The 22,609-nt window shown below is 40.3% G+C and overlaps 1 protein-coding gene across 1 annotated transcript in view; it reads left to right on the top strand.

Moving 5' to 3' along the window:
* Positions 1-22,609, top strand: part of FRAS1 (Fraser syndrome 1) — a 797,189-nt gene that overhangs the window by 550,263 nt on the left and 224,317 nt on the right. The window contains exons 32-34 of the mRNA XM_006872899.1: positions 5,782-5,898; positions 17,203-17,317; positions 19,747-19,884. Coding sequence (XP_006872961.1) covers positions 5,782-5,898; positions 17,203-17,317; positions 19,747-19,884 — 370 coding nt within the window. The remainder of the gene's footprint in view (positions 1-5,781; positions 5,899-17,202; positions 17,318-19,746; positions 19,885-22,609) is intronic.

The following is a 22,609-nucleotide window of genomic DNA, read 5'->3' as shown; positions in this document are numbered from 1 at the left end:
GGTACAGAAAAGGCATTTGTTCAAGTCTAATCTCCTTTCTTTACAAAAACCCCTAAATGAGATTGCAATAGAAGGGAGAAGCCAACAACTAACAGAAAAACAGAGCTTACCCCTTGAAGTGGAGAAAACAAGAAAGGCACCACTCTCATCAGGTGTCTCCAATATTGTGTTACAAGTTCTAGCCAGAGCAAGACGACTATAAAAATAAATTAAAAGTATCCAGATTGGGTAAGCGGAAGTAAAATTACCTCTCTTCGTGGATAATATAATTCTATATTTGTTGTTGTTAAGTGCCTATTAGTCAATTCTGACTAATTGACTATTAGTCAATTCTGACTAATAGTGACCCTAGATACGGTTTCCAAGGAGCGGCTGGTGAGTTTAAACTACCAATCTTGAGGTTCAAACCGACCTTACAGTCTAGTGCTTTATCCCACATCACCACACTAGGATTCCAATTTTATATCTAGACAATTCCAAGTAGTCCACAAGAAAATGCCTAGTGCTAATAGAGGAGTTTAGCGAAGTTATAAGGTAATAGGTCCGAAAACAAAAATTTTCTGGATTTTTATACACTAGCAATGAGAAATCCGAAAAGAAAATTCCATTTAAATATCATCTAAAAAATAAATACCTAGTCTTAGACCTAGGAATAAGTCTAACCAAGGATGTTATTGTAGAACTATGAAACACTGCTGAAAAAGGCTGTAGAAGCCTTAAGTCAATGGAAAGATGTTCTGTGTTCATGGATTGGAAAACTGAGGAGGTGTCAGTACTACCCAAAGCATTCTAGAGATTCGGTGCAATCTCAGTGGAAATCCCAACAGCCTTACAAAAATGGAAAACAACAATCCTCAACTTTGTATAGAAAGAAAGAGACCCTGAGTAGCTAACACAATGCTGAAAGAAAAAGGCTCACATTTCCTGATTTTAAAAAAATACTGTACAGCTAAAGTAATCAAAACAGCCTGATACTGGTATAATGATAGACACAAAGACCAATGGACTAGACTTCAGAGTCCAGAAATTAAACCACACATGTATGGTCAACTGATTTTTGGCAGTGGTACCTAAGTCTTATTTGATGAGGAAAAAAGAGCATCTTCAATAAATGATACTAAGAAAATTGGGTTTCCACTTGCAGAAAAAGGAAACAGGACCCTTGTTTCTCATGGCCTAAACACAAAAAACTCAAAATGAATTAAGAACCTAAATGTACAAACTAAAAACCATAAAATTATTCAAAGAATAAGCAGAGGCAATACTATCAAGTCAATTTTTCAACAATGAATTATTTAATACATTAACAAAAATGTAAATGGCAAAGGAAAAAATAAATGAATTTTTAAATTCATATATAAAAATTTAAAACTTCAATCAAAACTTGAAAAATAAAAGAAAACTTATGCTTATAAAAAGACTTTACCAAAAAAGTGAAAATACAAGCTATCAATTGGGTGAATATCTTCAGAAATATATATCTGAATCACATAACTAAAATATCTACAGAATTTGGAGAGCTCAATAACAAAAAGACAACTCAATTATAAAGTGGACAAATAGCTTGATTAAACATTTCTCCAAAGGTTATATTCAGATAGCCACCAAACACTTGAAAAAAAAACTCATTAGCCACTGAGAAATACAGGTGAAAACTATAATGAGATACAATTATACTCCCACTAGGATGCCTAAAAATGGAACTCTGGTAGCGTAGTGGTTATGAATCAGGCTGCTAACCTCACCTCAAGGTCAGCAGTTTGAAACTACCTGCTGTTCTATAGGAGAAAGATGAGGCTTTCTGCCCCCCTAAAGATTTCCAGCCTCAGAAACTCTATGCAGTCACTGTGAGTCACAACCAACTCCACAGCACACCATTACCATGACCACCAGGATGCCTAATATTAAAAAAGAAAGAAAATGAATTTTGTTGAGGATGTGGGGAAATTGGAACCCTTATTCAATACTGGTAGTGGTGGTGGTGGTTATGTGCCGTGGAGTTGGTGCTGTGGAGTTGATGCTGACTCATAGTGATCCTGTACAGGGTTTCTGAGGCTGTAAATCTTTAACGGGAACAGAAAGCCTCTTCTTTCTCCTACAGAACAGCTGGTAGTTTCAAACTGCTGACGCTGAGGTTAGCAGCTCGACTCGTAACCACTACGCTACTAGAGCTCCTATCCAATGCTGTTAGGAATGTAAAATGGTTTAGCTGCTGTGGAAGATCCTCAAGAAACTGAAAATAGAACTGCCATAAGACCAAGCAAATATGCTTCCAGGTACATAACCCAAATACTTGAAAACAAACTCAAAAGAGACTTGTACACCAGTGTTCACTGCAGCACTGTTCACAATAGTCAAAAGGTGGAAACAGTCTAAATACCCATCAACAGATAAATGGATTAACAAAATGTGGTACATACATATAATGGAATGGATTCCTGGTGTGGTGCCATAAGATAAGCCCTTTACCACAAGATTGGGCTGAACTGCAAGGTCAGCAGTTCAAACTCACCAGCCACTCCTAGGAAACCCTATACAGGGTCACTGTGAGTCAGAATTGACTTGATGGCACTTAACAACAGCAACAACATATACAGTGGATCACTACTTAGCCACTAGGAGAAATGAAATCTTGATACATGCTACGTACAGTATGATTGGAGCTTGAAGATATTATGCAAAGCAAATTAAGTCAATCATAAAAGGACAAATGTTGTATGACCTCATTTATATAAAAAAACAAGAAAAGGATAATGTGCAGAGAACCATGCTTATGAGGGAGCTTCACGAAGTTAGAGGGAAAATTACAATATTGTTCTCATTGCACTTTTCCATCGATTCTTTGAAGTCCCTCGTATTAGTGGTTATCACAGGTAGGAGGGAGGGAGGGAGAGGGAAAAGAGGGGTAACAGTGATGGAAAAATTGCATTGATTAAGAGTAGGGTTCACAGCCAGTTATTGTAAATTCCTGTTAATAAGTTGTATACCTGACAAAAAGTTGGCAAAAGTTGTGTGATAGATATATTTACAATGACCCCAAAAATATATATGAATAACTGCTGAGGCTGCTTATCTGTAACAGCCAACTACCTCATGGGATTTGGTTCCTTGGTTTGGAGATTTAGGGTCATGGTTTCATGGGACATCCTACTTAATTGCCCTAATTACATGTTATTGCTTCTATTCTCCTTCTTAGTTCATTGCATAGTACCTGGGGACTTAAGAGCTGGCAAGTGGCCACCCAAGTTACAATTGGTCTCTGTTCACCTAGAATAACACAGAATGATGGAGAATCAGAAACAGGAGGATATAGAATGTGTGGCTATACTTCCATGAACAACTGCCTCCTTTGCCATGAGATCAGAAAGACTTCCTGGTACCCGGCTACCATTAATAGACATTTTGACAAAGATTCCATAGCAGAATCCTGATCAAAAGGGGTAAAATGCAGAACAGAATTATAAAATTTCTTGTACTATAGACTTTCTGGATCTATGGAGGGTGAATTAACCACTGAAACTTTTTCCCTAAGATAATCTTTAAAACTTTAAACCAGAAATATCCCCTGATGTTTTTTACTAACTGACAATAGTTTAACTTAGCTAGTAAAAAATGTCAGCTGTGAGTGTTATGCTCCTTTAAGAACTATCTGTGTGTGATCAAGCTGACAACAGCAACTTGTCCTAACAACAAGGTCCTAACAGGACCTTGAATTTTTATTAATGAAGGAGAAACATCTCAGTAAAGAAAGGTGAGAAAGGTTGTACAATTCAAAACATGTAATCATTGTCACTAAAATGTACATGTAGAAACTGTTGAATGTTCTGCTGCATATGTTCTCAACAAGAAAATAAATAAAAATTCTTATTAAAAATTAACCACTCAGACCAGACTGGAGTGGCTAAAAGAACAAAAGATACTTCTTGAAAGAAAGACCAACAGGAAAAATACAAAACAATATAGGCAGATCGACTGATTACTACAAGAACAAGCAAGTTGCTTGCCCAGGAGACATCAAGGCAAGTGGTTGGGTCCCCTCAGAGCAAACCCCCTTCCAAGACTAAGACTCAATGGAAATACACGCTCTGATTGGTGACCACATTCATCACCGATAAGGGGAAGTGAGGGAAAAACAGCAGTGAAGCTGCAAGCTAAGCCCTACAATGTTCAATAGACTCCTGTGAACCCGGGTGAAGACCTGGTTGGCCAGAAGTGTGGCAAGACCTGGGGACTCTTGGGCCCAGAGTCAGTGACATAGCCACAGAGGACTAGAGTGGAGAGTGAGGCGTCCAGCTGATAAGAAGAGAGGGCATATGCGTAAGAACACCCACACTTGCAGATAATAACCACTTAACCTGACTTCAATGACTGGATGATCAGAACTCAACCAGAAGAAGAAAGAAGAGGAAAAAAAGAGTAATCTGATACAATTTGATGGATTTAACCTACACCTATGGATGCAGTAGCTCAAAAGAGGGAACAAATCTTTACAGTGAGGATCATTCCCACTCCTTCCATACACAGAGTAGACAGGGATGGACAACTTGGACATTGGCTACCCAAAGTGGGGAGGGCTACAAAGGCAAGAAGTGACTGGATTACAAACTTTCAAGAAGGAACCTAGATCCAGAGGGCATGGAGGAAGGTAGAATCTCCACTGAGTAGTATCCAAGCTGTCTAGGCGGGGCTGATGAAATGAAATGCGGATAGGTCTCTTGTGATACAATAGTGAATAATTGTCAACAGGACTGATTGTGAGGGTTGGAAATGTAAAGGTAGACATTTTGTAACAAGGAGGGGAGTGATTAACTTTGCAGTCTAGGAGTGGAGGTCCCTGGGACAAGGGAAAAGAATGGAGAGCAAGACCCTACCCAGAGAAGCAGTGATGCCTGACATGGAGGCAGAGACGATGATGTGGAGAGATGGAGCAGCTGGGGACTTTAGACCAAAAGAGGGAGAGGGGCTGTGTGCTGATGACCAGGGGGCAGGCTTGAAGGGTATACCCTTTGGTCGGTTGATGATGCATGGAGGGGATTGTAACCATGGAAATGAAACAATATAGGATAGGATGAATGTAAAACTAATGTTCTCCCAAGTAAACTATCACATAATTCGTAATAAAACATTAAAAATAAAAATAAATTAGCCACTAAAACCCTATATAGATCACCACAGAGTACTGTCGGATCTCATAAGCTCCCTAGGTTGGAAGGCTCTGCAAAATGGTTACAAACGTGAGTTCAAATATGTAAGTTATCATAAAGATTGTATAGGATCAAGCAATGCTTCATTGTATTGTACATGATGTCTCCATGCTTTGTAGCTAACTTTTGAGCACCTAACAGCATAAGCTCATAATGGGATATTATGTAGCTATCTAGTAGTGATGTTTTCAAGAAGGTATCATGATACAGCAAAAGATCATATTTGTGGAAAATAAAATATACGTTGCATGCAACATCTGATGCACAGAAAAGGGGGGGTGGGGATTAAGCTGAAATGCATTAAATTGTTTATGATTATTCCTAAATAGTGAAATAGGTGAAATAGTGAAATAGGTGGTTTTTATTTCTTGCTTACATTTTCCTGTATTTTTAGAATTCCTACAGTGGTATCATTTTTATTATCAGTAAAAAATTAAGCTACAAAGCACAGAGAGAAGATTGTAATGCAGGAGCCTGTAGAATTCAAAGCAGATGGTTTAAATGAAGAAAAATTAATACATAAATGTGTTCCTGCCTGAAGACTAGGAGTGTTTCACAGGGTAACTTTCCATTCCAGGTATCCAGTGCCACAGATGCCCAAACCCATCTGGAGAGCCGCACTTTCAACATCGCCATCTTGCCACAGACCCCGGAGGCGCCGAAGCTCTCTCTGGGAGCGTCTCTCCACATGACTGTGAGTTTGGTGGGGGAGCTTGGGTTTCTGCTTGAAGAAGGCACATTTACAAGATGTGGTAGAACTTTCTGATTCAATATCCAGTGAATGACAGGCCCAGAACTTAATACTAATGCCAGTCTGTAAACGCATTCCTCACTAACTTATAAAAGAAACTTAAAACTCCCAGAGTGAAAAGAAGATTAGGTGGAATCCATTTCCATCTCCCACCCATTGCTGATATTCTTTCTACAGCATCCCAGACCATCAAAGGTCCTTTCCTGAGCCCTTGGAGGAAATTTCAGGCTTACTTCATCAGTACCATTCAGGTTTAATTGTTCACCTAGACTGTTATTTTGTTTTCCAGAAGTCCAATAAAAGTTTTGTTTCTATTATAGCATTAGGCTGCTAACCAAAAGGTCAGCAGTTCAAACCTACCAGCCACTTGGTAGGAGAAAGATGAGGCAGTCTGCTTCCAAAACGACCTATAGCCCCAGAAACTCAGTGCAGCAGCTCTGCTTAGTGCTATAGGGACCCTAGGAGTCAGAATGGACTCAGCAGCGGGGGTTCCTTTGGGGGTTTGGTGAGGGGGCTATTTATGCTGAATCTACACACAGGAGTGTACATTATCCACTTGAAGTTTCACCGGGCAAATTGAGGGGAACAGAGGGGTGATGATGAAAGGCACCACCAGAAGTAAAAACAACAAGGAAAAGCAGCAGGGGCACAAGGGAATGTGGATACTGAGAAATTGCCCCTCATTCACTAAGCCTGAAGAAATCAGGAAGTCAGAGGAGGCATGTTGAGGATATAGGGGTCAGGGGGCTAACCATAGAATGCCCTGTACATTGTGTGGGGAGGAGGTTTGAGGCCAGGGGACAGCTAAATTAGTACATGAAACTTGGTTTAGGCAACTAGCAACTCCACTGTAACCCAGAGACTGGGCTACAGAATGCCAGAACCCTTCTTCTCAACAGACGCACAAACATAAGTCAATGTAAATTAATCATCATGAATCCACATTTTAAGTTAGCGCCTACATAATTACACTCCAAAGTTGTGTGTCAGCCTTGAGCCCACAACAAAGAGAGCAGCTATGGTTTCAGAAATTATGGGTCTGGGGCGTGACAGAGACACTGAGGGGGAAATAGAAAGTTTTTAATGAATAGCTGGTCTCGGCATTTCCAGCGTAAACCATAATTTAAAGAAATCATAATTCAGCAACACTATAAAGTCTATAATTCATCATTCTGACTGGAGGAACTTGGATCAGAATTTTCTCTAAACTGTGAAGAAAAAGGTGCATACACATTCCTCGCTAAATGCTAATGTGGTGTTATTTTGAGTTTAGAGGCAAAACAAAAAGGAGGGTGGGGTAGGCAGGAGCCAGTAAGACTCGCGCCATTTCTGCTCTGTTGCTGTGATGCTCTGAAGAGACTTTTCAAGTTGCTTAACCTTTTGGGTCTAAGGTTGCAAGTTTGCTGATTAAATCTGTCCATAGTAATCGAGACAATCTCAAAGCTTAGTTTGCCATAAAATGTGATTCGTCCTGGTGGTGCAGTGGGTCAAGTGCTGGTTGCTAACAGCAAGGTCGGCAGTTTGAACTCACCAGCTGCTCTGCAGGAGAAAGATGAGGCTGTCTACTCCCATTTAGATTTACAGTCTCGGAAACCCTGTGGCGTGGTTTTACTCTGTCCCACAGTGGTTACGAATCGGGCTGCGAACCTTAAGGTCAGCGGTTTGAAACTGCCAGCTGCTCCGTGGGAGAAAGATGAGGCTTTCTACTCCTGTAAAGATTTACACCCTCGGAAACCCTGTACAGGGTCGCTATGGGTCGGAACCGACTCAACGGCACTTAACAACAACAGGGTTATTATGAGATGGATTGATTCAGTGGCAGTGGGTTTGTTTTGTTGTTTGTTTGTTTGTTTAGTCCTTAAAATATACACCAAACCAAACGAAGCTCACCACCATCAAGTAAGGTCCGACTCAGAGCAACCCTATACTGGGTTTCTGAGACTGTAAATCTTGACGGGAGCAGATAGTCTCATCATTCTCCCACACAGTAGATGGTAGGTTAGAACACCAACCTGGCATTAGCAGTCCAGTGCTTAACCCGCAGCACCACCAGGGCTCCTTAAAGTAAACACATTCTGTATTTATCTTGACACTAATTTAGGACATTACTCTGGAATATACTTGTAATCTATGACAAAAGCACATCGTCAATTCTGTGATTTGAACTCATGTGGTGCTCTAGGGTAAGCACTGAACTGCTAACCACAAGGTCTGCGGTTCAAACCTACCACCCGCTTATTAGAAACAGGGTCGCTATGAGCCAGAACGGACTGGACAGTACCTAACAGCAACGACATCTAAGCTTACAAGATTTGCTCTTAATTAGTAAATACATTATGAACCATTTAGTATATTCATTTATGTCTTTATGGGTAAGAGTCTACCTTTCCACTCATTAAGTCACTTACAAATATTATTGAACCCCTGACTTATTCCAGGAGTCCCTGGGTGGTGTAAGTGGCTAACACGCTCAGCAGCTGCTGTCTGACAGGTTGGAGGTGTGAGTCCTTCCAGAGGCATCTTAGAAGATAACTCTGGAGATCTACTTCTGAAAAATCAGCCACTGAAAACCTTATGGAGCACAGTTCTACTCTGATACCTATGGGGCCACCATGAGACAGAATTGACCTTACAGCAAGGTGGAATTTATGCTAAGTGTTGTGGCAGATATTGGTGATTCAGGGAGAGTAAAACAGTGCCAGTTCTCTAGAAACTTCAGTCCTATGAGGGGTAGGCAAAGAAATGTATAAGCATTTGTATTTTGTCATAACAAATATATAAATGCTATGATAGAGCAAGGATACAGGAGGTCACCTAATCCAATGGAAGTGGGTGATGTGGTCCAAAAAAGGTTTTCTCTAGGTGGTGACCTGAACTGAATCTTAAGGTTGAAGGTAAAATATCTCTAGGCTAGACTCTCAAACTCAGCATGCATTAAAATCACATACAGAATCTGTTAAAACCCAGATTGCTGAGTGACACCTCAGTTGTCTGATTCAGTACGTCTAGGAGAGGACTGAGAATGAGCAGATCTAATAAGTTCCCAGGTGCTGTTCCTGCTGCTGCTCTGGGAATCACACTTGAAGAACCAGACTAGAAATAGTTCATTCCTGGAAAAAGGGGCCAAATCAAAAAAACAAACCCAGGATCATCAAATTGATTCTGAGTCTTAGTGGCCCTATGTAGGGTTTCCAATACTGTAAATCTGAACAGACAGCTTCATCCTTCTGCAGAGTGACTTGTAGGCTTGAACATCTGACCTTGTGATTAACAGTCCAGTGCCTAGCCCACAGTGCCATCAGGGCTCCTGGCAAAAGCAGTAGCAAGTGAAAAAATTGGAGACACAGAACATGGCCTGTTTGATGAGCTGCAGGTAGTTCAGTGAGCTGGAACATAAATCCCAAGGTGAAGAAGAAATAAGATCATGGAAGACCTTAAAAATCAGACAGAACTGTTGACATTTTATCCTAAAAGGCCGCTGGGGAAGTTTAGACAGTCCCCAGTTAGGAATATGATTCCTAACTGTGTCTTTAAGAATTACTAAATAAGTCAGACCAGGTGTATGAAGTCCTAATTTAGCCTACTTTAATTTAAAAGCTATACGTGCAGAAACTGAAGGTGATTGTGATGAAGAATTTGTAATGAGTATGGGTTGGTTGAATCATTTCAAAGTGAGGGCATATTTGCATGGCATTAAAATAGGAGTGGTTCATAAGTCCTACATTCATTCCCTAGGGACTGCCTATAAGGAGAGTGCTGAAAGATTTGCAGCAGAAGAGCAGCATGACCAGATTTATTTGCTGTTTAGGAGAACATATTGGTTGCAGGCTACTCAGTCTTGGGTTGTCCAAAGTCACCACTTGAGGGAAAGGCCTTGAACATGAAAGCTCTTCTTTCTTTGTTTCATTTGTTTCTAGACTATAGCAAGATTTCTCTTTAAACCCTTTTTATGAGGCTAGCAATGATCCACTTAAAGGGGATAGATTATGTGTGTGTAGGTGTAGACTTAAGTTGGGACAGGTTGTACTTGTTTTATAGCTGTGGGCTTCTGTGTCCATGTTTTATTCTGAGACCTTTCCAACACTAATGGAATTATTATCTATAATCACTGGAAATGTTTCTTTAGCCTTGCAATACTTGTTGCATTTTATCTGAACCTTTCATGCTGTTTAGCATTTTCTTCCTTAGAGTTATTTATGACCTTCCCTACTAAAACTGGAACTGCTTGAGAGAAGTGTCTATATCTACTTCATCTTACATCTCCTATAGCTCTTTGCTTGGTTCCTTGTACATAGTTGTTGTTGTTGTTAAGTGCCGTCGAGTCGGTTCCGACCCATAGCGACATAGTAGGTTCTTACTGTTTGCTGCATGAACTGTGAGAGGAGACCTTCATTCTCCTTATCGTCTATCTAATTTCTCAGGCCTGCTATGGATGTTGCTGACTTTGGCAGAATGACAATCAACGTATGAAATTTGTTTTTCTTTTAAAGAAAGTATGACAATACCATTATTGATAAATCCTGACTTGGCAGTTTAATGGTTGAAGCCAGGCACACTTTGCTAAGGCTTATAGAGTCCTGGTGTGGTGCTGTAGGATAATGCACTGATTCACAAGGTCGGTTCGAACCACATGGCCGGTGGTTCAAACTTGCCACCCACTCCTTGGAAACCCTTTACAGGGTCACTATCAGTTGGAACTGACTGAGACAGCCCTTAACAAATCATCAAGTGTTAAAATATCTGCCCCTCCAGTCTTCAGGCCACATTGAATGCAAAAGAAAGCATTTAAAATTTTTGTTGATGAAGTTGTTAAAAGTATTCCTTCATTTGTTAGCTAAATCTTTTCACAGTGGGATTCTTACTGCACATTTACCACGAGCCAGACACTTGTCTAGGTGCTTGAGATCCGTCCCTGAATAAAGATCCCTGTTTTTGTGGAGTTTGCATTCCCGTTCTACTCTCTTGCAGGGAAATAGGCAGTAAGTAATAAGCGCAATAATGTGAGACACTCTCAAGATCATCCATCTTCAGGAATAAGGGGTTCCAGGAAATTGCTAGACCAGACATAGATTGTTGGTGGACATAGCAACAGAGGCCTGTGCACCTGGGGTATGTATGTGAGCAGGAGAGACTAAGGCAGGGGGAAAGGAACATGTTAGAGAAGGAGGAGCTTGAAATAAGAATGCAACCATCAAGGGGAAGTAGGTGATGGCAGAGGAGATTGTTAATCCTAAAGTACTCAGTCAGTGAGAAACTGGGAGAGGGACATCTGAGCTAGGAGATAAAATTATTTGCAGAACGGCTGCATGGTGTGTCTGCCCGTGTCTTCTGGGTTTGGCACCCAATTTTGCAAAGTCTGATTAAAAAGCTCCACTCTTACTAAAATGAGTATAGATTGCATTTCTTGAGCATTTGTCAGTAAGCATTCATGATAACTCATCAGTGACCTCATAAAGGATAAAGCGGTCCAGCCCCTTTCTCCTTCTGGAGACACATCAGGGTAAAGTCCTTCTTGTTGTTGTTAGGACCATCGACTCGGTACTGACTCACAGCAGCCTTATGCACAGCAGAATGAAACACTGCCCGATCCCGGTCCAACCTCACTGCTATTGGTAAAGCCCTAGAGTCAGGGCTTTATACTGACCCACCAGTAACCAAGAGGGGCTGAGGCAGTATCTGGGTATCATCAACAACGTTTCTCACAATGACTAAGAAACTTACGTATGGTATGTTCGTGAGAGGCATTATGTAAAACAAAAAAGTATATCAGGGCAAAGAGGATCAAGACTGTAGTGGTGAGGGACAGGGCTAGGGGCAAGGACTGCTTGGGTGGCCATTTTAAATCAGGTGGTTCTGGTGGGTTTTATTGAGATATTATTATAACAGTTAAAGAAAACCTTTGCAGGAGGTATGTGAGATAGCCAGACAGGTATTTGAGGAAAGCATAGTACAGATCCAAGGAACAGTCTATGTGGAAGCCTTGAGTTGGAACTGTGCTTGGATATTCAAGGCACAGCAAGGAAGCCAGAGTGGCTGGTGATGAGAGAGAATAATAGACAGGAATTCAGTGATGTAGTAAGGAGGGACAGGGAGGCAGGGAGGGACAGATCATGTAGAGCCACATGACTCATCAGAGCAACTTAGCTTTTATTCTGAATAAAATAGCCCTGCAATAGGGAGAGCTCTTTATGCTAGGTTGAATGGACTGTAGATAGGGACAAGAGGCTTTGTGGTAATCCAAATGAGAAATTGTGGCTCTAAGGAGGGGGGCTGGGCAGTGAAGGTGGGGAGAAGCACTTAGACTCTGGATATATTCAGAGGTGATATGATAGCATAGTGGTTACAAGTCAAGCTGCTAACCTCAAGGTCAGCAGTTTGAAACTACTAGCTGGGTTTCCAAAGCTGGAAATGTTTATGGGAGCAGAAAAGCCTCATCTTTCTCCTGCAGAACAGTGGTAGTTTCGAACTGCTGACCTTGAGGTTAGCTGTCTGACTTGTAACCGCTACGCTAGCAGAGCTCCTTCGGAAACCCTGTACAGGGTCACTATGAGTCAGAACCAACTCCTGGCCCACCACCACCACCATGTATATTACAAAAGCCATTATTCTGTAATCTTCTTGTGTTGACGGAAATTTTACTTTTAAAAAGTGTCTTTAGTAATGATTTCTATTAAATTTCACCTCCGGTTTCTTATTATGTTTAATTGATAAATATTGACAGTTGCAAATAGCCAATTTTAAAATTGATTACACTTTGATACATACTCAGCCTCAATATTGCTTTCTTCAGAGAACCAACTTCTATTTTTTTCTACCGAGTGTCTACTTGTATTACAAGAGAAATACTATCGATAAATTCTTTAATAGAATATCTGCTAAAACATATTTCCCTATTCCATAGTTTCTGTCCATTATAATTCTCTCTTCTTATTATTGCTTTATTGTTTCAGGGATAACTAGATTTGTAAAAATATCCCAGTAGTATTCTTGAGGATTTTCAGTTATTCTGATGGGTATGAGATTAAAGGTACAACACTGTACTAAGTGTACTGAGCCTATGTTTTTGTCTGTGTGTGTATACCCACACGTATACCTGTCTGTAGGCCTGAGCATACAAGTTGGGGCTGTAAACCCCCCATATAGGTTATATATTTTTAATCTGTTGCCCTTACTTGTTTTATTTTAGGATGGGAAACCAGCTGCTATTTGCACTTCTGGTTTTCCTTGCTCATTACATTCCAGACCTGAGCAGCAGCCTGAAATATGACTCTTTACTATGGGGTGGGGGTGGAGGTAGGGTTGTCCTGACCTGCACATGCAGCCTCTCCCGAGACAAGTATGCCTCAGGGACAATTACAAAGCAATTACAACCTTCAATCTTTTTTTTCAGGGTTAAAAGGAAGAACACCACGCCTGACTCCATGAACATTATTGAGCCCTGCTTAATCTTTTCCTAAAATAGGGAAATTCCTTCTTAAAGGAGCAGGGCTTCAAAGAGCAGGACATGCTCATGTCAAACTTTAGTCCCCCTTCAGGGGTCAGCTTGCAGTGAGTTGGATATTGTTTTGTTTTATATCAGCCTGTTTCTGACCCAGCCTAGTTTTCCATTGTGTTGTTTCTCTGTTGGCCCCAATTTACTGCAATGCCTAATCATGGATTCTGATTCTCTCATTATTTTTTCATGGGTATTATAGTGTGACGCTGTGGGTTAATGCGCCAGGCTGCAAAGCCGTTTGAACTGCAAGGTCGGCGGTTCAAGCTCACCAGCTGCTCCTTGGAAACCCTACACAGGGTCGCTATGGGTTGGAATCGACTCTATGGCACTTAACAACAACATAGGTATACAAATCCCTGGATGGTGCAAACAGTTAATGTTTGGTTTCTAACCAAAAAAAATTGGAGGTTCCAGTCTACCAAAAGGCACCTTGGAAGCAAGTCCTGATGATGTGTTGTTTTGTTGTTAGGTACTGTCGAGGTGGTTCTGACTCATAGTGATTCCGTGCACAACAGAATTAATGAAACACTGCCTGGTGGTGAGCCATCTTCTCCACACTGCCTGTGTTGGAGCTGATCTTAACGGTGACTGTGTCAGTCCATCTCACTGAGGAGCTTCCTCTGGTTTCACTGACCCTCTGCTCTGCGAAGCAGTTCATTCTCCATGGTCTTCTAATAACACAACCAAAATATATGAAACAAAATCTTGCCATCGTCATTCCAAAGTGACAGCTTTGCTTTTTAACACTTTAAATAGACCTTCTGCAGTACGTTTGCCCAAGGCCGTACATTGACTTCCTAACTGCTGCTTCCATGGTCATTGACTATGGCTTCAATTAAAGTGAAATCATTGATAATTTCAATCTTTTCTCCTTTATTGTAATGTTGTTGATTGGTCCAGTTGTGAGGATTTTTGTTTAATGTTGTAGTGTAATCTATGTTGTTGTTGTTGTTAAGTGCCGTCGAGTCAGTTCTGACCCATAGCGATCCTGTGTAGGTTTTCTGAGGAGCAGCTGGTGAGCTTGAACTGCCGACCTTGCAGTTCAAACAACTTTGCAGTCTGGCCCATTAACCCACAGCGCCACATGAAGGCTATATTATTTGACCTTTAGCAGTAAGTGCTTCAAGTCCTTTTTGTTTTCAGTAAACAAGGTTGGTTCATCTGCATATTGCAAGTTGTTAAACCTAATCCTGAAGCTGTGTTCTTCTTAATATAGTCCAATTTCTTAGATTATTTGTGCAGCACACAGATTGAGTATGTATCGTGAAGGATACAACCTTGATGCATGCCTTTTCTGATTTTAAACTACACAGTGTCCCCTTGTTATGTTTGAATTACTGCCTGTTGGTCTATGTACAGGTTCCACATGAACACAACTAAGTTTTCTGGAATTCCTGGTGTTCACAATATTATCCATAATATGTATGGTCCACATAGTTGAATGCTTTGGCATCGTGAACACAGATGAACAGCCTCCTGGTGATTGAATGCTCTGCTTTCAATCAAGATCCATATGATATCAGCAAGAACATCTCTTGCTCCATGTCCTCTTTTGAATCGGATTTGAACGTTTTGCAGCTACCTGTTGATGTACTGCTGCAACAATTTTTGAATTATCTTCATCAACATTTTACTTGCATGTGATACTGTTCAATAATTTCCACATTCTGTTGGATCATCTCTCTTTGGAATGTGCACAAATATGGATCTCTTTCAGTCAGTTGGCCATGTAGCTATCTTCCAAATTTATTGACATAGTCAAGGAAGCATTTGTGGCACTGCTTCCATTTGCTGAAGCATCTCAATTGGTATTCTGTCAATTCCTGGAACCTTGGTTTTCACCGTTGCCTTCAGTACAACTTGAAGTTCTTCCTTCAGTACCATCCGTTCTTGATCATATTGAGAAGCCTCCTGAAATGGTTGAACAAGCAGGTGTTGTTTTTTGTTTTGTTTTGTTTTTGTTTTTTAAGTGCAGTGACTCTGTGTGTTCCCTTTATCATCTTTCAATGCTTTCTGCTTTGTGCAACATTTTGCCCATGTTGTCATTAAAGTGCCATTGCAATGGCTCTGACTCATAGAGACAGAATGAAATGCTGCCTGGTCCTATGCCATCTCATTCAGGATCCCTCTACTTCATCAAGCATGAAGTCCTCATTTGGACCTTCAGAATTATAACTTGAGGCTTGGATGTTCTCTTAAGTTCTTCTGCTTAAAAAATACAAAGCTGTGTCTTCCCTTTTGGTTTTCTAACTCTAAGTCTTTGTACATTTCATTACAAAACTTTTCTTCCTTTGAAGTGTTCTGTTCAGCTCTTTTACTTCATAATTTCTTGCTTTCACTTTAGCTGTTCTACTTTCAGAAGCAAATTTCAGAGTCTTTTCTTCCTTTCCTGTCTTTTTAAATGACCTTTTACTTTTTATTTATTTATTTATTTTTATGTATGATGTTTTCAAGCTACTGTCAAACAAAAATCAGCTTTTTAAGACCCTGTGGAGCACAGCTCTATCCTGATACACTTGGAGCCACCATAAGTCAGAATTTTTTTATATGGGCACCAGCAAATAAAACAGAAAAAACTACACACATACGTTGTTGCTTGACCCATTATTGTGTTTTGAACACTGTGGTAAGTGAAAAGCAACGTGTACTTCCTTTCAATGCTGTTGCTGTTACGTGCCATCGAGTTGATTCCAACTCATATTGACCCTGTATAGGGTTTCCAAGGAGTAGCTGGCAGGTTAGAACTGCCGGCTTTGAAATTAGCAGTCCAGTACTAATCCTACAGCGCCACACCGGGAGTCCTTCCTCTGAATAGTAGACTGGAAAAAGGAAAATACTGGAAAATTTTCTGGAAACAGAAAAAAAAGTTTTTTTCATGTACTATAATAAGCAAACAGCTCTTAAATCTCTGAAAATAGATAGTAACCCCCTTTTGGTGTTTGAAATGAGTTTATCTTTAGCATCTTGAGCTCGAGATCCCCAGGGTTTCCTTTACAAACCTTTGGAACGTGTTTGCCAAATATTGGACCAAGACTTTCCTTACAGCTTCTTGCCAGATGCAGCCTTCACCCATTAAGTTAGAGGTAGAAAGATGTGGTGAACCAACTATGAAGCCTCATCTCAGTGTGATTTACACCTAGGGAATCAGAGATTAGATGGGAACCTCCCCAAAGTGCATCAATTTAAGCCTGGGCCAGGGGTCTAGGGAGAAAAGAGTCAGGCTGTAAGAAGACCTGAAGGGGGGCACTATATACATACCCTGTTTTTTTGTGCGTATTTTGCTTTGTTGCACTTTTTAGATAATCTGTATTTTTTATGAATTGAAGGTTTATGGCTGTCTTAAATTGAACAAGTCTGTCAACACCATTTTTCAAAAAGCGTGGGCTCACATTGTATCTCTGTGTCATGTTGTGGTAATTCTCACAGTTTTTCATAATGATTGCACACTTAATAGACTATAGTATAAACATAACTTTTATATTACTTCAGTGGTTTGGAACAGAACCTGCAATATTTCCAATGTATGTTTGTAGATAACCATGTTATAGATCCCCATACCTAACAAAATCTGCAATTCCAGACACCAGATCCTTCTTTTGAAGTCTTAGGTAAAATGTTGCTATGTGTCATTAATTTAAAAGCCCAGAGTGCATTTTTAATTTTGCTTTTTTTTTTTAAACTAAGGTTTGGTTTTTGCCTCTGGCTTTTGTTTTCATTACACCCATTTTTTTCCTCTTAAATTTTTTGTTTAGGCTCGAGAAGACCGCCTGACTGTGATTCAGCCTCATTCCCTCTCCTTTGTAAACTCTGAAAGGCCAAGTGGAAAGATTATATACAATATCACTCTACCTCTGCATCCAAGTCAAGGTAAGATGTGCAATAAATGGTCTTTTGAGTGATATTCTGGTCTTCCAGTTATGCATAGTCTGAAAAGTTTTGGAATTTTCTCTGCTTAATATATGTGGAAATACTTGTTGAGGTTTTGTTCCCCTCCCCTGTGGTCAAATAGATAGAGACGAATGGGTCAGCCTTGGTACAGTCTGCTGCATGAGATAACATGGTGTCGATATATGTCGTATAGGGGCTTTTTACTTCAGCCACTGAATGGAACTCACAAACAAACACAGCCATTGTCTACAAGGACAGAGTTTGCCCTGGTGAAGTTATAACAGGAGAGAACAAACCAGATGAGCAAGTGCTAAGGACAAGGAACTCCACTTGTTACAAAGGGACTGAGCGCAAGGAACTGGACCACAAATACTCAGTTCCTTTCCCCAATTGGATAAGTCACACTTCTTCTCATAAAGAGCTCTAGGGGAACATAGAAATATACAACTATAGCCAGAAAATTGGTAGTCACTCACTACCGTCTCCAGCCTTAAATCTTTTAACCTCTAAGAAACCTGTGCCCAACAAGCTATGTTTGTTGTTGCCCCTCACAAGAAAGGAAATTGACCTTTATGTGCCAGCTTTGCTCCCACCTCTGAGGTTGTTCCCCTAAGCCCAATCCCTTCCCCTTTCACTTTATCAAACTCCCAAAGAGATATTAAAGTCTAAAAATTAAAGTCCATTACGTTCTTGATACAATCAAGAGAATTTGAAGTCTAAAAGTCACCCCATCCATTTTTTTTTTTTTTTTTTTTAATCTTCTAAATCATAGCTAGAGGTTCTCCCTCCCTTGCTGGTGTCCAGAAGGACTTCTTTGTAATTCAATGTCTAGGCACTATCTATAAAATGTGCATAGGTTTCTCAATGTCTCAGTAGTGGAATCAGCTCAGCACCAAGCCTCACATTGCCCTTGCTTTAAAGAGTTAATGGACCATGACAGATGATCACAGCATCAGTTCTGTACCCGCCAAATTTAGAAACCACAGGCAAATCTGGAGCCCCTAGTGCCGTTATCACAAATGAGGTGATAGTTGCAGAATCTGTTCTTAGTGTAATCAAGACCTATGTTACTGTTGCCAAAGATCATAACCAAAGATGAAGAAGTTTCTGAAGAAAAAAGGGAAGACTGATAAAATCTCACTCCAGCATTACTGGATGCCAACTTCTCAGGGATCACGACCTTTGAATTTAAACTTGGTTCAAAGTATCTCATAATGATGATACGGTATCTTTAATGTTGGGAGCATGGTGACTCTGTAGGATAAGCACTGGACTGTGAACCACAAGGTCAGTGGTTCAAACCCACCAGCTGCTTCATGGGAGAAAGATGAAACTTTCTACTCCCATAAAGATTTACAGCCTAGAAAACCCTATACAGGGTTGATATGAGTTGGAATTGACTTGGTGACACTTAATGACAACAACAACAACAAACTAAAATTTCTGAAGACTTGCCTAGTCTAAGTGGCATTAGGAGCAGTAGTTGTCATCAGTTTTACTGCATCTCATGGTGTTAGAATAGAACTACACTATCTGGCATATTGGCTAATATGTAGCCTGGTTACAGCTCATTGTTTATTCCCTTCATTTCTTCAATGTCTAGTTGTTTAGAAGTAAAACACCAAGACTTTCTTCTGAGACACCCCTGGTGTCTTTAGCCGTTCAGTTAGTTACCAAGAGCATTAACCCCTTGTCTTAGTTACCTAGTGATGTTATAACACAAAAACCACAAGAGGATGATTTTAACAAACAGAAATTTATTTTCTCACAGTTTAGGACGCTAGAAGTCTGCATTCAGGGCCAACTCTAGGAGATGACATTCTCTCTGTGTCAGCTTTCAGGGAAGGTTCTTGTCTCTTCTGCATTTATTTCCAGGTTCCTTAGAGAGCTCCCTGTGGCTTGGCATCAGTTTTCCCCATCTTTGCTTCCTGCTTGTCTTAATCTGCTCTCTTTGTATTTCATAAAGAGATTGACTCAAAACATACCCTACACTAGTCTGGCTTCATGAAAATAACAAAAAAAAGCCATTCCTAAATGGGATTGCAATCACAGACATAGAGGTTAGGATTTATAGCACATTTTGGGGGGACACAACTTAATCCATACCATTTGTTAAAATGTTAACCTTAACTGCTAATAGCCACTTGCATTACCCAGGGATTCCCAGATTGCATGTTAGTCTATGGTTTATATTCAACAAATCCTACTAATGACTCATATTTGCGTTGCTTGTATAACCTTGAATAACTAAAGAATATTCTATCACACAGAAGCAACCTGAGAGGAGTTCCTCCTGAGGAATAAAGATTCTGGGGAAGGAATAGGGTGAGGCAGGCTGGCTTGGAGGTTCTGGTCATTCAGCCAGTGGTCAGATTTGTTGTTGATGCTCATGCTGAATCTCTTACCAGGGATCATCGAGCACCGAGACCAGCCTCACTCTCCCATCCGGTATTTCACACAGGAAGATGTTAACAAAGGCAACATCCTATACCGACCTCCTACTGCAGCTCCTCACCTCCAGGAGATCATGACCTTCTCCTTCGCTGGTAATGCTCCCTTCTCTCTCTGCCTGGATCTTGAAGGTCTTGACCCTTTCCCTAGTCCATCTATATGTATAGTCTGGCGACACTGCATTATTCAGAATGTTGTTTCCAAGGAACCACTGGTGAGGTTGAACTGCCAACCTTGCAATTCAAACAGCTTTGTAGTCTGGTGCGTTAACCCACAGCGCCACACCAAGAGCTTATGGCATATTGGCTAATATGTAGCCTGGTTACAGCTCATTTTTTTCCCCTTCATTTCTTTATGTACCATATACTTAGTAAACTTTATTTTGTGTTGTCTGTGTCCCAGTCGCCAGGAGCTCTGGTGATGTAATGGATTAAGATTTGCACTGTTAACCACAAGTTGAGCAGTTCAACCTCACCAGCTACTCTGAGGGAGACCGATGAGGTTTTCTGCTCCTGTAAAGATTTGCAGTCTCAGAAACCCTACAGAGCACTTCTGTTGTGTCCTATAGAGTTGCTAGGAGTCACGATCGATTCAGTGACAAGGAGTTTTGATTTTATCAATCAAGAATTCCTGAATGGTGTAAATAGGTAAGCTCTGAATTACTAACCATTTGAGTTACTATCCAAAATGTTGATCATTTGAGCCCACCCAAAAGTTCAGCAGAAGAAAAATCACAACCATGAAAACCCTATGGAAGGCAACTCTACTCTGAAACTCATGGGTTGCCACGAATCAGAATCATCTCAATGTAAGATTTGGTTTTGGTGTGTTATGAGTCAGTCACTGGAGTTACAGTGGTGAGCAAGAAGAGACATGGGCTCTGCTCTTAACAAGTTTGGAATCTAGAGACAGACATTGAACCCAGTGATAATTGCAAACTCAGATAAGAACTTTAAGAAGAATGTTTAGTGGTGACATTAAACATTTTAACAAGACTGACCTAGATTGAGGGTTCACGGAAGGCTTCCTCAAGGAAGTGTTCACATTTAAGGAACATATCTAAGCTAGCAAGGAGCCCTGGTGTGGCGCTGAGGGTAAATGCCTTGGACTGCAAGGTCAGTTTGAACTGCAAGGTCGGTGGTGTTCAGACTCACCAGCTGCTTCTCAGAAGCATTATGCAGGGTCGCTATGAGTCAGAACTGACTCGATGGCACTTAATAATAACAAAACAATTAAGCTAACAAGAAGGCTAAGTGTGCTTATTGGGATGGTTGGACAAGTCTTACTGAAGGAAGGGTACAAACTGAATATGCAGCGGCCCTGTGCGGGGAGAGAACATACAATCGAAAGAAAGTCATTGTAGCTGTGATGTGGAAAAGGAAGACAGACCAAAGCAAGGTGAGCCTGGTGGGAGATATAGAGGCCAGACCATGTAGTCTGGATTTTGAGATACAATGGAATCAATTCTGACTCATTGTAACCTCATGTATATAAAAGAAAAATTATGTTCCAGAGAGTTTTCAGTGTTCGATGTTTTGAAAGTAATTTGCCAGGTCTTTCTTTGAGTTGTCTCTGAGTGGACTCGAACCTCCAATCTTTTGGTTAACAGCCAAGAGTGTTAACTGTCTGCACTACCTAGAAACTTCCTTAAGATAGAACAGGATGGCTTTTCACTAAGAACTTTTTGACTGTAATGATGTAAATGGTGTGAAGAAGTCATAGTAGACAGATATGTAGTTAAGAAGAGTCTGCAGGGAAGGTTTCATGTAAAAATAAAGAATGCAGACAAACATCTTGACAAAAGCCATCTATTTAAAGGAAGTAAAAGCCAACAAAAAAAGTAACTGAGTTTCTAATTACAACCAGTGTGTGCCTCTCCACTAAGCCAGAATATCTTTATTCCTCACCACCCCATCTCTCCGTTTGATCCAGTAGTGCTGCAAAGCAGGAGTTTTGAGTCTTTATCTTCGCATGAGTCTAAACATCTTGGAACCTACATCTTTAGAGTCTTTAAGATATGTGCACCTCATAAAATGATTACTATACAGCATTTTATATAGTAACAACAGCTGCTGATTTCTTATGCTGACTTGATCATTGATTAAATAAGTTTAGAGGTACTTTTTTGATTCTAGTAAAGACATAAAGTAATATTTCCAATTATTTATATAAATTCAATTGTCCGGAAAATGGTCGGTGCTCAATTAATTTGACAATCTCTAATGGCAAGGACAGCTCTCTTCTCTAAGGAGTATCCCCAGTGTTGAGTAACCGGGTAACTAATAGCCCATAAATATGTTCATGGTTCTATAACCCCTATTTTATAAGATCTACTTTACAAGAAACTCTGGATATCCTGGGATTAGAGGGAAAGAAAACATGTCAGCCATGGCTGAAGGCATTTCTGTATCCATTATGATTGGCTGAGTTGTTCAAGTCTCTTTAGAGAGAGCAGACACCTATCCTGTATAATCTATGGGATAAATGCCAAGAGATAAATCATGCACACTGTTACAGTGTATAAATCAATGTCCCAGGCATCAATCAATTCTACAATGGAATTCACCACCTGAGCTCTTTGTCAGTGATATACGGTATCATTCACATTCACTGATTTGCAGGATTTTATGTACTGATGAAATAGGATCTAAATGAATGTGTTATAAATCACTCTTAACTGCTTTAGTATAAAATTATCCTACTATGTGGTTCTTTCTGTTATTTAAAATTAATGTTGGCACCATTTAATTAAGCATTACATTTGTCCTGGTGATTTCCCTTAAACCAGAAAAATTTAGGTTTGAATAACTTTTGCTTTCC

This window comes from Chrysochloris asiatica, unplaced genomic scaffold, assembly GCF_000296735.1.
Source record: "Chrysochloris asiatica unplaced genomic scaffold, ChrAsi1.0 scaffold00214, whole genome shotgun sequence".
In the NCBI taxonomy this organism is placed as follows: domain Eukaryota; kingdom Metazoa; phylum Chordata; class Mammalia; order Afrosoricida; family Chrysochloridae; genus Chrysochloris; species Chrysochloris asiatica.
The sequence above is the reverse complement of the archived record's forward strand: the minus strand, read 5'-3'. Positions and strand labels throughout refer to the sequence as shown.